This window comes from Neophocaena asiaeorientalis, unplaced genomic scaffold, assembly GCF_003031525.2.
Source record: "Neophocaena asiaeorientalis asiaeorientalis breed wild unplaced genomic scaffold, Neophocaena_asiaeorientalis_V1.1 scaffold424, whole genome shotgun sequence".
In the NCBI taxonomy this organism is placed as follows: domain Eukaryota; kingdom Metazoa; phylum Chordata; class Mammalia; order Artiodactyla; family Phocoenidae; genus Neophocaena; species Neophocaena asiaeorientalis.
Window position 1 is genome coordinate 3,816,026 of NW_020174430.1, and position 13,031 is coordinate 3,829,056.

General features: G+C 62.3%; 1 protein-coding gene across 1 annotated transcript in view; it reads left to right on the forward strand.

Annotated features, from left to right (window-relative positions):
• The window catches only part of LOC112407536 (beta-galactosidase-1-like protein 2), a 34,916-nt gene extending 24,257 nt beyond the window's left edge, over positions 1-10,659 (forward strand). Inside the window, exons 10-21 of the mRNA XM_024756881.1 lie at positions 1,005-1,075; positions 3,804-3,888; positions 5,084-5,221; positions 5,702-5,782; positions 6,164-6,270; positions 6,765-6,905; positions 7,143-7,214; positions 7,452-7,530; positions 9,285-9,372; positions 9,605-9,716; positions 10,102-10,218; positions 10,363-10,659. Of these exons, the coding sequence (XP_024612649.1) occupies positions 1,005-1,075; positions 3,804-3,888; positions 5,084-5,221; positions 5,702-5,782; positions 6,164-6,270; positions 6,765-6,905; positions 7,143-7,214; positions 7,452-7,530; positions 9,285-9,372; positions 9,605-9,716; positions 10,102-10,218; positions 10,363-10,659 (1,388 nt within the window). The remainder of the gene's footprint in view (positions 1-1,004; positions 1,076-3,803; positions 3,889-5,083; positions 5,222-5,701; positions 5,783-6,163; positions 6,271-6,764; positions 6,906-7,142; positions 7,215-7,451; positions 7,531-9,284; positions 9,373-9,604; positions 9,717-10,101; positions 10,219-10,362) is intronic.
• Positions 10,660-13,031: the final 2,372 nt, after the last annotated feature.

A 13,031-nucleotide genomic window follows, 5' to 3' on the forward strand; every position in this document is an offset into this window, starting at 1 on the left:
AAGGCTGGTTACAGGCCCCCAGACCCTTTTAAAGCTCCCAAGGTGAACCGTGGCCTCTGCTGTGTCTCCCGCCCTGTTCGTTCTCCCTGTGGCCGCCACCTCCTTCACCTGTGTTCGCCGGGCTGTTGGGGGTGGGGGAGGGATGGGAGCAGGTGCGCTGGGCTCCGAGGTTTCTTCTGCCGTGTTGGTTCAGACCGGCCCCCTGTCTTCAGGGGTCTCCACTTTAGGTGAGGAGGGTCTGGATGCGGGGTACCCACATCGGGTGGGCCTGTTCCCGGCGCTGTGACCTTGGGGCAGGTTGTTTGGTCTCCCGGAGTCCCTCCTGCCGTTTGTTTGTCTCTAATCACTGGTGATCGGGGCTCAGGTCCGACAGGAGGGCGTCAGGGTGGCTGGGCGGCAGGCTGGTCCAGTGACCGTCCGCCTTCCCGGGTGCAGCAGAGCTCAGGCCCGGGCGTGCGAGACCCCCTGTCCAGGCACAGGAAGCAGGCGAGGAGCCTCAGAGCCAACTTCTGCTCTGGGCTCGGTCACGTCCATGGCCGTGGGCAACACATAGCACATCTTTCTAGGGCATACCTCTCCCTGGTGGAAAGCCATGGAAAGTATTGCTGCGGTGGGACAGAAAACTAGCTCTCATCTGAGATGTAAAAGGGGAATCTTCATTTAGATCATCACCCAGTGCCGGAGGCCAGAGGTGCAAAGTAAAGATCAGACTCCGGGCTCCTGCAAGGAGTAATTAACAGAAATGCACACTCTGGTTGTAAAAATTCCATAAATCGAGCACAGATGCTTAGCAAGTGGATCTCTGTGAGGTCTGTGCTGAGTGGTGGAATTTCCAAGATGAACCGGCTAAGTCTTCTAGTGTCAGAGGAACTAAACTCTGGTTGGAGGTGGAAGATGGTGTCAAGATTAATTTATTTGCAGGTGAGTTGAGAATGGTCAGGGGAATTCTGAGTTCTCCTGGCTTTTGGGTGACAGCTGTTCTCTCTTCTCCTTTCCACCTGCAGTGCTAGCCACCATCAACTTACAGTCACAAAACGAGCTGCAGTTTTTAACCACCTTTCTGCTGAGTGTCCAGGTGAGTCAGGAGGTGAGCTGAGCCGAGCCTGGGTGTCAGGAGCTTAGCTGGGCCAGGGGGCCTCTGGGCCCAGCCTTGCAGCTCTCAGCCCCCCTTCCCCCTGCACGGCCCACGCCGCACCCGTGTGGCCTGCCCCTGGCGACGGAAGCGGTGTGACGGTTGCTCTGAGGGGTCGCTGTGTCAGCTGGTGCTTGGAGGTGGTTTCCAGCCTCCTGAGAAGGGGCCCTTTCTGAAGCTGTAGGCGGGTGTGCTCACAGAGGCCTCTTGACTAGAGTTCTGTGGACTCAGCTGGCCTCAGATGGGCTCAGTGTGGGCCCTGGGGATCGAGGGGAGAGACACGTCCCTGCCCTGTGTCTGACCTTCACTGGTCAGGCTGCTCTGGGCCCAGAAACACTGCTGTCACCTGCCAGACGGGGGCCTGGTCCACCCAGGCCAGAGGAGAGAGGCGCGTCGGATGTATCTCAGCATCCATGGGGCTGGTGGGAACTTGCAGTGAAGTCCTGTTTTGTTGATTTCTCCTCTCCCCTAAGGGGAGAGAAGGTTCAGCTGAGGCAGCCCATTGGCAGCATGGAGGCCGCCTTCACCCTGTGTTGTGTACGGGGCCTGGATGCCGCCTTGAGGCCTGTACCCGGCGGGGCTGTTGGAGGGTTCGCTTCCCCCACCCCGAGAATAGATGCCGGCGGGGGTGCTGGGGTGCCTCCCGTTCAGCTACTCCTTTTTTAGAGCAGAGGTGGCGTCCAGAGGCTCGGCCGCAGGAGGCCCCCAGGGCAGTGTGAAGCCCCCAGGGCTGAGGGCCGCCATGTGCTGCTTAGAGGGATGGGAGGGGGGTGCCCAGGAGGAAGCAGGATGGGGGGGCCCGGCGGGCTGCTCAGCAGACTGGGGGCGACAGCGTGCAGGTGGGTACAGGCCCAGCCCCCTCCCTCCTTCCCGCGCCCTGTACCATGCTTGCTGGGCGTGGGTCCGCGACCACAGGGTCTCTGCCCTCGGGGAGTTTGTGACCCACTTGGAAGAGACGTGTTAGGTACGTAGTTGCCCAGGATCTGAGTAGGGTCGTCCTTGATGTTGTCCAGGACAAGGACGGTGCTGTGACCCTCAGCTTCTCTTCCCTCTTCTGTGAAGTGGGGATAGTGCTGGCACCTACTCATAGGGCCGTATGAGGGTCAAAGGGATGATGTTTGGAGAGCCCCCAGAACACCCATGCTCCCCACGGGCGCCTGCAGAGTCATCCATGGAGAGGTGGCCCCAGGCTGGCTGGCCTGTCCATAGCGCCCGTGGCCACCGGCCTCTCTCCCGCTGCTCAGCCACGTGTTTTTCTCCAAGAAGGGGCCGTGGACTTGTCCCTGTTCAGATCAGAGGCCCCTGCAGATGGTCACTGGTGGCCCTGCTCCGCTTCACTCAGGGTGTCCGGCTGCGCCTTGCCGGCCCGGCCCGTGTCCAGTGACGGGAGCCTGGATGCGGGCGTCTCTGGGCGCTTCCCAGGGCCAGGCAGCATGTGCTGAGGGCTCCAGGTGCCTCATCTCATGTGACTGTCCCAGTAGCCACGTGACTGGCCTCCGTGTAGCCGTTTTACAGTTGAGGACACAGACTCCAGGACGGTGTCCCCCGGCAGTGGCAGGTCAGGGCATGTAGGACAGTCGGTGCCGAGCCAGCCCTGAGCCACGGTGACCTGGGCCGTTTGGTGGACGGCTCAGCCCAGCCCTCAGGTGGGCCCCTCCTGGCACTGGAGGCTGCTGACCTGTGTGACGTAGTGACTCTCTTTAGTGACCCAAATGTGGTACGAGTGTCCCCTCGGGAGGTAGGCAGCCCTAAGAAAACCAAGCCCCGGGCCTTGCTAGAAAATTGTCGTGACTTATGTGGCCTCTCCCACGGCATGGTCGGGGCCTTCTGCTCAACAGACCCTGAATCTGCCGCCCCCTGGCTGGGGCGGTGATGCTCTGTGTGCCTTGGCCCCGGACGCCAGGCCGACAGCCACAGGGGGCGCTCGGGGCGGGAGGAAGGCTCTGTGGCGCGGAAGCTACGGGGCCGCCGTCGGGGCAGCACCTCCCCTGCTGCTTCTGTACACGTAGGCAGAGCGGAGCTGGGCCTGGGCATGGCCGCTGCGTCCCGGGGGCGGTCCTGTGCAGCCTCAGGGTGCCGAAGCAGTGTTAGACCTTCGAGCGTCCTGGCCGAGGCTGGGGGGCCGGGCTGCAGAGCCTGCACTGTGGTAGCTGGAACGCTCTCACGTTCTGGTCCAGTTTTGCATACTTCCGTTGAAACCAAGCTAGACCCGGGAGCGGGGCCGCTCCACAGCCCCCTGACTCCTCCGGCCAGAGGGACGCAGCATCTGAGGGTCTGTGTCCATGGTGTGGCTCCCAGAGATGGGGTTTCCCCGGTAGAACGTCCTCCTGCCCTGAAGAGGACACACGGGGCTTGATCAGCAAGCCGCTGTCTGGACTGCAGGTCAGGTGCTGCGTTCTGGAGAAAGCTCACCTCGGGCAGGTCCCCGGGTTCCCCACCAGCACCGCATGCAGCATCAAAACCACATTAAGGCCCCGGGCCTGCCGTGCCCACTTCGGCAGCTCCATCCACCCCCTGCCACGTGGCGGCCGCACGTGGAGGACGAGCCAGTGCGGGTGCACTGGGGGCTCCCCTGTGCTCTGCTGGCAGCGGCCTCGAAGCCCAGGTGTGCAGCCAGGGAAGGGTCGGGAGGACGGAGGTGCCGGCTAACTTCTCACTTTGTGGTGCACAGGGCGTCCAGCCCAGGATGGTGATGGAGTGCTGGACGGGCTGGTTTGACTCGTGGGGCGGTCCCCACAGCATCCTGGATTCCGCAGGTGGGTGCCTGTGGGACCCCCGTCCAGCATGTGTGCTGGCCTCAGACGCAGGAATAAGTTCCAAATAAGGTGCTAATCCATGTGAATTAGCTGAGGGTGTGAGGCTCCGGGAGTCTCTGCGTGGACAGTCAGCCCTGAGCGTCCAGAGCTGTTTGTCTTGACAGGTGACAACGAGCGGTCAGACATGGCTTTGAGGTGTCTCTATAATTGCTCTGGAGTAATGCATGCCAATCGCAAACGTCTAGCCAATGCAGGACATGTATAAAGGAGAAATAAAAACCCCGGAGCCCAGAGCAGACGTTTCGATGTGTGTAATGCGGGCACCCTCTGTCTCTCTGTCTGCCCTCCCGGGTGCACGTGCAGGTAGAGGTGTGGGCAGGTGTGGGCAGGTGAGGGTGTGTCTGCTCCGCCTGCCTGTTCCAGTGAGACACGCGGAAGCCCAGCTGCCTACACTGTGAGGTGTGGATTCCACCCCTGTTCTAGAGAATGCAGAGAACCCCGTTGGGCTGGTGTCGTACCCACGATCTCTTATTGATGAGGACCTGGGTGCTTCCAGGGTCTGTGTTCATGGACCCTGTGCAGCGGGCGATCCTGCACGTCAGTTTGGCTCACCTGGCATGTTTCCCTGCGATAAGTTGCTGGCAGTAATCCTTCCTCCACGCGGGTTTGATCTGTGTTAACTAAACTGCCCGCCAGGAATAGGACACCGCTCCCCCCCCCGTTACACGAGATGCCCATTCCCCTCAGATTCATCAACACCAAGCGTTAAATGATGTCAGCGTTTGCTGTCTGATAGGTCCTTGTGTAAGTCTCATTTCTTTGACCAGTGCCGGGGTTTTAAACTCTGTTACAGATATTTATTAACCATTCATATTCCTCCTCCGCTGTTTCTGTCTGTGTCATGGGCTCATTTTCCAGTCCAGGTGGGGCGGGGAGGTGGTCAGAACCGTGTCTCTAATTAGGTCTCACTAACTGAGCCAGGTGGGCCTGAGCTGCAGCCCGTGTGAGGTGCAGACTTGCCTGGGACTTGAAAGCAGCTGGAAGCCGGGCTCTGGGGCCGGGGTCCCGTCCTCCCGCCATGGACTGCGGTTGGGTTTAGGGACACCTAAGGACAGAGCTGTGAGGGGGACCCTGAGCAGGGACCGGGCTCACAGCATCCCGGGCGCCAGCTCTCTGCACCCTTCTCCTCCCACAGAGGTTTTGAAAACCGTGTCGGCCATCATTAACGCTGGCTCATCCATCAACCTGTACACGTTCCACGGTGGCACCAACTTTGGCTTCATCAACGGAGCCGTGCACTTCCAGGACTACAAGTCCGATGTCACCAGCTACGGCAAGTACCCCTGACGTGGCGCCCCACGCCCGTGCCTGGGCTCTCGCGGGGCATCCCTCGGGGACAGTGGCTGGCACCTCTAATGTGAAGGCAAGGTTTTGTCCGGACCGTCACTTTTAAGCTGCCAGGGCCGTAGGTGACAAGCCAGCTGACGTGCCTGGGCCTTTGCATGCCAGCTGGGGAGAGGAGGCAGGCCAAGGCCGGGAGGGAAGGCCCTCAGGTGGGGGTAGCCCCTCCCCTCCTCAGAGCCTTGGGATGAGGTCACCCTGGCCCCTTGCCTGGAATGTGGGGTCTGGGCAGTTTGGGGGCATTCGGTAGTGTCTAGCGCGTGTGGTATTTTGACTGACGGCTCACATCAAGTGTTCTGCCTCCCGAATTGCTAGGGAGAGGACCCTGCTGCCCCACCAGCTCCTCCTGTCTCTTTGCCTCCACAATGCTGTCCTGGGGGCTGAGGCCCGTGACACGGCTAGTGTCTTGCAGACTATGACGCGGTGCTGACGGAGGCCGGGGATTACACGGCCAAGTACACAGGGCTCCGGGAGTCCTTCGGCTCTGTCTCAGGTAGCTGCAGGCGCAGGCGCCGGCTGGCTGTTGCTCTGAGACCCCAGGAGACTTGCTTCTTCTGCCCCCAACCCCTCACCCCCCGCCTCAGCCCCAGGTGATGCGCGTGCAGGAACGAGGACAGGCAGGTCTGAGCGACTGTTCTCATCCGAGTTGGGGTCTTGCCGCTTCACTTTCTCCTAGGTGTCAAGGTTCCTGAGGATGTGAGCAAGCCCCTGCCTACCTGCCTCCTGGCCTCGTCTTCTTGGCGGGGTCTCGGCGGGCTGGGAGGGGCCTGTTCTGCTGGGCTGGGGCAGGAGCTGGGCCCGGGGGGCGGGCGCTGGAGGCACAACGACTGTTGGGGTCCTTTGGGGACGGCTCTGCAGTCTGCTTGTGTTGCAGGGGCCCCGCTTCCTGCCCCACCTGACCTTCTTCCCAAGACGGTGTATGAGCCAGTGATGCCAGCTTTATACCTGTCCCTGTGGGACGCCCTGCCCTACCTGGAGGAGGTGTGTGCTGCTGGCGGGATGGGCTGGCCCAGAGGAAGCGCCACCGCCTTGGGCTCCACTCCCCAACCTTAGAGCTCAGAGGAAAGAGGACAAACGCACATGGGGGAGAAGCGGGAGGGACGAAGGGAACCAGAGGAGGAGCTGGTAGCACAGCGGGCAGTAGGCAGAGAGGAGGGAGGAGGCCGGGCACATTCCCCAGCGCCAGCTTAGAGATGACGCTGGTCACAAAGCGCCGAGGCCACCGTGCGTAGCCTGCCTTCTGTCCTTATCACGTGCCCTCCGTCGCTGTCCCCGAGAGCCTGGAGAGCCTTGCAGACTGTGACGAGAAACCAAAATCAGGATTGTGCAGCTTGATTGTGTAATAGAAGTCAAATAGAGAAAACGTTCCACCCCCGCGTGCTGACCCCCATAGGGGCTGCCGGCTCCCCGCGCCCCCAGAAGGCGAGGCCGCCTCTCTGTGCTGAGCCTCTGCCTCCCGTCTCGTGTCTGTGCAGCCAGTCACCTCGGAGAAGCCGGTCAACATGGAGAACCTCCCGATAAATGGGGGAAACGGGCAGTCTTTTGGGTACACGCTGTACGAGACCACCATCACCTCTTCCGGCATCCTCAGTGCCTATGTGCGGGACCGGGGACAGGTAGGGGTGACCCTCTGAACTGCCGTGACCCACCGCACACCAGACCCCTCCCCTGAGGCTCTCATGTGCAGCACCCGTGTGCGGAGATGGCCCATCCCCGCCGGCCGTGCTGCCCACTGGAACCTGGGGCCTTCGTTTCCCCCTGGCCCCTGTGCCATCACCTCTGAGTGCTCGGCAGGGACCCCCACGCCTCCCCCAGGCTGACACGGGGGGGGGTCTTGTCTGCTCCTCTGGCAGGTGTTTGTGAACACGGTCTCCATAGGGTTCCTGGACTATAAGAGGGAGAAGGTTGTCATCCCCTCGATCCAGGTTTGTCCCCGGGGTTGGGAGGCTGTTGCCAGGCGCCTCCTGGGCAGGTGTGGCGGGAGGCCTGGAGGGAGGCCTGGACGAGGAGGCTGCTCAGCCACAGAGCTGGGGGTGGGCATGGCTTTCTGATGAGCAGGGACCCCCATCCCGTCCTCAGAGTTTAGAGAGGACTGGGGCTCCACAGCTGTGACCTGGTGGTTGGGAATCAGGCTTCGTCAGTGCCCTCTGTGCTCCCAGCAGGGGTTCACGATGCTGAGGATCTTGGTGGAGGATCGCGGGCGAGTCAACTACGGGACTAATATTGACGATCAGCGCAAAGGTGGGTCACAGCACACGCGTGGCTGTCCCTTCTCCACAGCAGCACCTGCAGGTCATGGAGGCTGATGCCATAGATGGGGCCATGGGGGCCCATCGTGGGGAGGTAGGTGGGTCCCGGAGGCCACTGGACGGAGGTGGGGTCATGGAGGCCACTGGATGGAGGTGGGGTCATGGAGGCCACTGGATGGAGGTGGCGTCATGGAGGCCACTGGAGAGAGGTGGGGTCGTGGAGACCCCTTAGAGGGAGGTGGGTCCTGGAGGCCCCCTGGAGGGAGGTGGGTCATGGAGGCCCCCTGGAGGGAGGTGGGTCCCGGAGGCCCCTTGGAGGGAGGTGGGTCATGGAGGCCCCCTGGAGGGAGGTGGGTCCCGGAGGCCCCTTGGAGGGAGGTGGGTCATGGAGGCCCCCTGGAGGGAGGTGGGTCCCAGAGGCCCCCTGGAGGGAGGTGGGTCCCGGAGGCCCCCTGGAGGGAGGTGGTGTAGCACCCGTGCCTTCTTGGTTCTTCACACTGACTTTCCTTTTGATCCACCTTGGGAACCTCTGGGTGACCTCCTTTGTGCTGGGGAGGAGGGTACAGGACGTAGGTGGACAGCCTGCTCTTGGCGGCCCTCCCGCGGGAATATCCCACCGGGCTCTAAACTCTGCTTGAACTTGCCTCTTTCTCATCATTTATCAAAATGTGGGCGGTTTCATGTAAGTTAGGAAATAGGACCTCGGACAATAAATCCTACCCTGGAGCAAGCCTGGTGGCCTCCTAGCGCTCGGGGCTGTTTGCTTTTGTCACCTCGGGGGAAGTGATGTGGCCCAGCCCCGGGCCCTTCCTGTGTCCTGGGGATGTGCCCCTCCAGAAGGGCCTCGGTGTGCTTCCCCTCCCCTCTGCTCCCCGACCCGAAAGCCCCCCGGGTTCCTCCCTAGGTCTCAGTTTCTTCCCTAAGGAGCTCGTGGTGCTGGCCGCCCTCACTTCCTCTGTTCTCCTGGGGGCAGAGAGCATGGCAGCCTGCCCAGTCGCAGGCCCTGCCGGGGGTGCGCAGTCCTGTCCTCTGGAAGGGTTCAGTGTTCACAAGTCACAGACCTCCTGTCCAGAGCCGTGTGCACCCCCTACACCTGCACCTGCAGTTCAGGAGGGTCTGCAGCCCTCTGAACACCCCCAGCCTGTCTGGGTTCCCAATCTGGCGACTCAGCCGCTCTGTGACTGAGAGGATGCAGGACACCCAGTGGGTCCCACCCCGAGGTGCTGGGAAGTCACTGTTCAAGTGTGTGCAGTGCCTTAGCCTCGGGCGTCCTGGCCACGGTGCTGTCTGTTCACAATTTAAATACTTGAAAAAAACCTTTAATGCTGGCTTGTGTAGAAGATTTCTGGCTGAGTTACTAGGTCTGTTTCGTCTGGGACTCCACTGAACAGACCTCGAAGCTAGGCTGGAGCCACTGTGACCTCTTGGAGGCCTCCTTTCATGGTGTTGGAATTCTCAGCCCCCAAAAGGGAGCGTCCCCCTCCCAGGGGCCGGAGGCCGACACTGCCCTCGGGCGCCTCCTTCCCTGCACACTAGGGCCTGGCAGGCGCTGCTGTCACTTGCTCTCATGGCTTTGGGGCTGCAGGGAAAGGTTTTATGCGTGCAAAGAGCCCCCTAGGGGTGCTGGCCCTTCAGCAGGAGTCCTTTGTTGAACTTTCCAGAAACGTTCTGTGTATGTGCCCAGCCGGCGGGTCAGCCGTCCCCCCACCGTCGGCCTCGCTCAGTGTCTCTGCCTCGTCCCCACAGGTTTAATTGGAAATATCTATCTGAATGATTCTCCCCTGAAAAAGTTCAAAATCTACAGCCTGGACATGAAGAAGAGCTTCTTTCAGAGGTGGGTCCTGCCCTGCACAGCGTGGGAGCAGCTGGACGGCCTGCAGGAGAGCCAGGAGGCCCGAGGCTGCCCCAGGCTTGGTGCCCGCCCCGCACCCCGCCGCCACGGCCTGAGAACCGGAGCCCGGGCGCTCCCCTGCTCCTCCCCCCAGCTGCCACTGCTGTGCCGGCTCACAGGGCGGGGAGGACCTGAGAAGGCGCCCCCCATCCCTCATCTTCTGTCCTGCCCATAGGTTCCACGCAGACAAGTGGAACCCTGTCCCTGACGTGCCCGTGTTCCCTGCTTTCTTCTCGGGGCCGCTGTTAGTCTCCCTCTCCCCCTGTGACACCTTTGTGAAGCTGGTGGTTGGTAGCTCTGCCTGCCAGGTGCTCTGGGCTCCGCTCCTTGGGCCCCCAGCCTGGTGCTTGGCCTCCTGGAGCCCCCCTACCACGTGTGCCCGGAGGGTCTCCGTCGTGGCCTCCCTGGGTGAGGGTGGGGTCAGAGCAGAGGCACCACCTGGTGGGCTTCTCAGGTCCGGGCTCCGGTGGTCCGGGTGCCCTGCCGGGGCTCAGCGCTAGAGGGAACGGGCTCTGGCGCTCCCCTCCCGGTACCGAGAAGCTGTTGGGACGAGTCTGGTCCCTGGGAAGCTGAGAGGAGAGCTCAGGGCCTGTGTGCACCTCTGCCTCCCGTTGTGACTCTACGTTCGGTGGTTTATGTGGTCAACTACCACCTCCCCTCCTCTGCTTAAAGGGCTGGGAGAAGGGGGTTGTATTCATCAACGGCCAAAACCTTGGACGCTACTGGAACATCGGGCCCCAGGAGACCCTCTACCTCCCAGGTGCCTGGTTGGACCAAGGCCTCAACCAGGTGGGAGCACTTTTCCTGGGACCCCTTCTCATCCCTGCCCTCCCTGTCTCACGGTGTTTCTCCGGGGGCTCTTGGCGGGCAGGAGAGGACAGAAGTTCTGACGGGCCCGATCTGGCTCCGAGATAGACTGGCCGTGTCCCCCAGGTCATTGTCTTCGAGGAGAAGATGGCGGGTCCAGTGATACAGTTCACGGAAACGCCCTACCTGGGCCGGCACCTACCTGAACTGAGCAGCCCCCAGGCCTCCTGGCAGGGCAACAGCAGGCCCTTCTGCCCACGGCTGCAGTCCAGACCCTCCCCTGCACAACCGGAGAAGCGGGTTGGGGGCGAGGGGGGGCCCCTCCCCGAAGAGCTTCCCGGCTCTGTGGCTGCTGCCGTCCGTCTTCGCTGCTCCCACGGGCGGGATGGGGGTTCTGGCTGGGACTGTCCCCCGTGGGGGTGAGTGGGGCACAGCTCCTGGACAGTCTGCTCTGAGTGTCCCCGTGGGCCCTGTTTCTGAGCTGGGGGGGCACGTCACCATTTGTGGAGGGTGGGGGCACCTGGGCCAGCCTTCTCCGCCATCCAGGGAGGAAGTCGGTGCGTTGGAGGGACCCCGGCCCCCTTCCACCCCGCTCGGATCGCCTCTGACGGTCAGGAACGCTGAGCCTTACCTCCCAAGACAGCGTGTTTCCCTCTCATTCCGCGAGGGGCAGTGCCAGCCCAGGAGGAGAGGCAGCTGCTCCGGAGGGTCCAGGAGGCTGCAGGCAGAAGGTGCGGTCGCAGGGGCCTGGGCAGAAGTATTGGGGTCCTGGGGCCCCCACCCTGGGCCAGGCGGCGAGGGAGGGGCAGCCTTCCTTTCAGTTGTCCGTCCAGACCCCGGACAAGCCCCCACGGGATGAGTCCCGTGTTAAGGCTCAGGTTGGCTGCCTTGAATCGCGGTAAAGCCACAGAGTTGCATCTCATCCTCCTTGGTGGTGTTTCTCTGACCCCGCTTGTGCCGGGCACACGGTAGCCCGGCCGTCGCCGTGCTGAGAAGACTCGGCTGTTGCGGTGTGGTGGGCAGGGTGGGGCCGTGTTGGGTGGCCGGGAGCGGCACGTGCGCTGGCCACAGTGCTGAGTATGCCTCCCCAGCGACGTCTGGATCCTCCTGCCACAAACGGACGATCTCCATTCATAGTCTGAGTGGAAGAGCGGATCCCTCCGGGAGTGGGGGCCAGGTGGGGAACAGCAAGCTGAGAGCCTCCCAGCAGCGCCCTCCTCCCCACGGCCGGGAGCCCATGCTCGGCTTAGGAGGGGCCTGCACGGGGGCAGTGGTGCGCAGCCCCTGGGCCCAAACAGATGGTCACAGGGGGCTGGGCCCAAGGCTCCCGCTGGGGGCAGAGAAGTGGGGCTTATTGAAGCTAACCTGGTGGATCATGGCCGGGGGTCCCAGTCCCTGATCTCGTCCAAACTCACCAGCTCTTCCTGTGCCGCCTTGAACGGGGAGCCCGGGGCTGGGCGGAGAGAGCGGGCTCTGTGGACGGGGCCAGCATGGGCGCTGAGCCACCCTGCCTGACTTATGCTGCGTCCCACGAAGCGCGTGGGGGGCTTCCGCTGGGGAGTGTGCACGGAGCTGGGGTTTGGAAGACTCAGGGTGACGCCATCTGTGTGATGAAGAGTCCCCTGGCATTGCTTTTCCGCACCCACCAGCTCGCAGACGCGCGGCCCTTCCTGGGTGAGGTCCCTGGGCCAACCTGCCTGCCCAGTGACCCCAGCTTCCTGTCCAAGCACCTTGGCAGGGAATGCCCTCCTTGTCACCCTGGCCTCCAGGTGCTGGGCATCTCAGGCTGCTCCCAGGCCGCCTCTGCCCTCACTCGGTGTGGAGGCCTCGCCCACGGGCCTTGGCAGCAGTCTCCACACTCGTTCTCTCCCACGTTCATCCCCGTCGGGGCTCCAGGCACCACTGTCCACTCACCTCTCCTGTGAGTGTAACAAACCCATGACCCAAACTTACTGTCACGTTGTCCCCTGCAGTCTTCCCGGAGCAGTGGACACAGTTCTGTTCTGTCTTGGTTACTCGTGGCTGTACTTGCACCTCACGTCTAGCCCATCAGCAAACCCCTGACCCGTGTCCAGAGCCCGCCCGCTGCCCTCTCGTCAGGGCTGCGCCTCGTCCGACTCACTGTTGTCTCGGGCTGCCTGCCCGTGTCCTGTTTGTTGGCAACACAGGAAGCGAGCGCTTCTTCTAAAAGGCCGGTTAGACTGGGTCCGTCCGGTCCTCTGCTGCAAACCCTCCGACAGCCTCTCTTTCACTCCCTAGCTGCAAGCTTCGCCCTGGTTCCAGAGCAGAGTGTCTGTGCCCCCTGCTCCCACATGTGACCCACCCCCCGCTCCCAGTCAGCTGCCCTCAGTGGCCTGTTAGCTAAGCGCTCTCCCGCGGGGGGAGCTTCTCTTTCCTGGACCCAGTTCTCTGCACGTCGGCTCGGAGGCCACCTGGCCAGGGAGGCTTTTCTGACGGCCCAGGTGGGGTGCCAGCACCTCCCCAGCTGCACCCCGCCCAGCTTGCCTCATCCGTCACCTTGGAACTGATGACGGTTGTCAGAGCACCCTGGCCCCGGGCATCTGTGTCCTCTTCAGAGAAGGCAGCCCCGGGCAGGCAGAGCTCTGGCTTCCCGGCCCTGTGCTGTGCTGGGAACAACGCGTGTCCCCCCAAGGCACCTGATAGTACAGGTTGGACGGTTAAATGAATGAGGAAAACTAAGGCAGGGCTGAGGAGGATTAAGACTGTTAAAAACCATATTTGACTTTTAATTTCAAAACAAATTAAATACAGTTAAATTAAAACAGACCCGATAG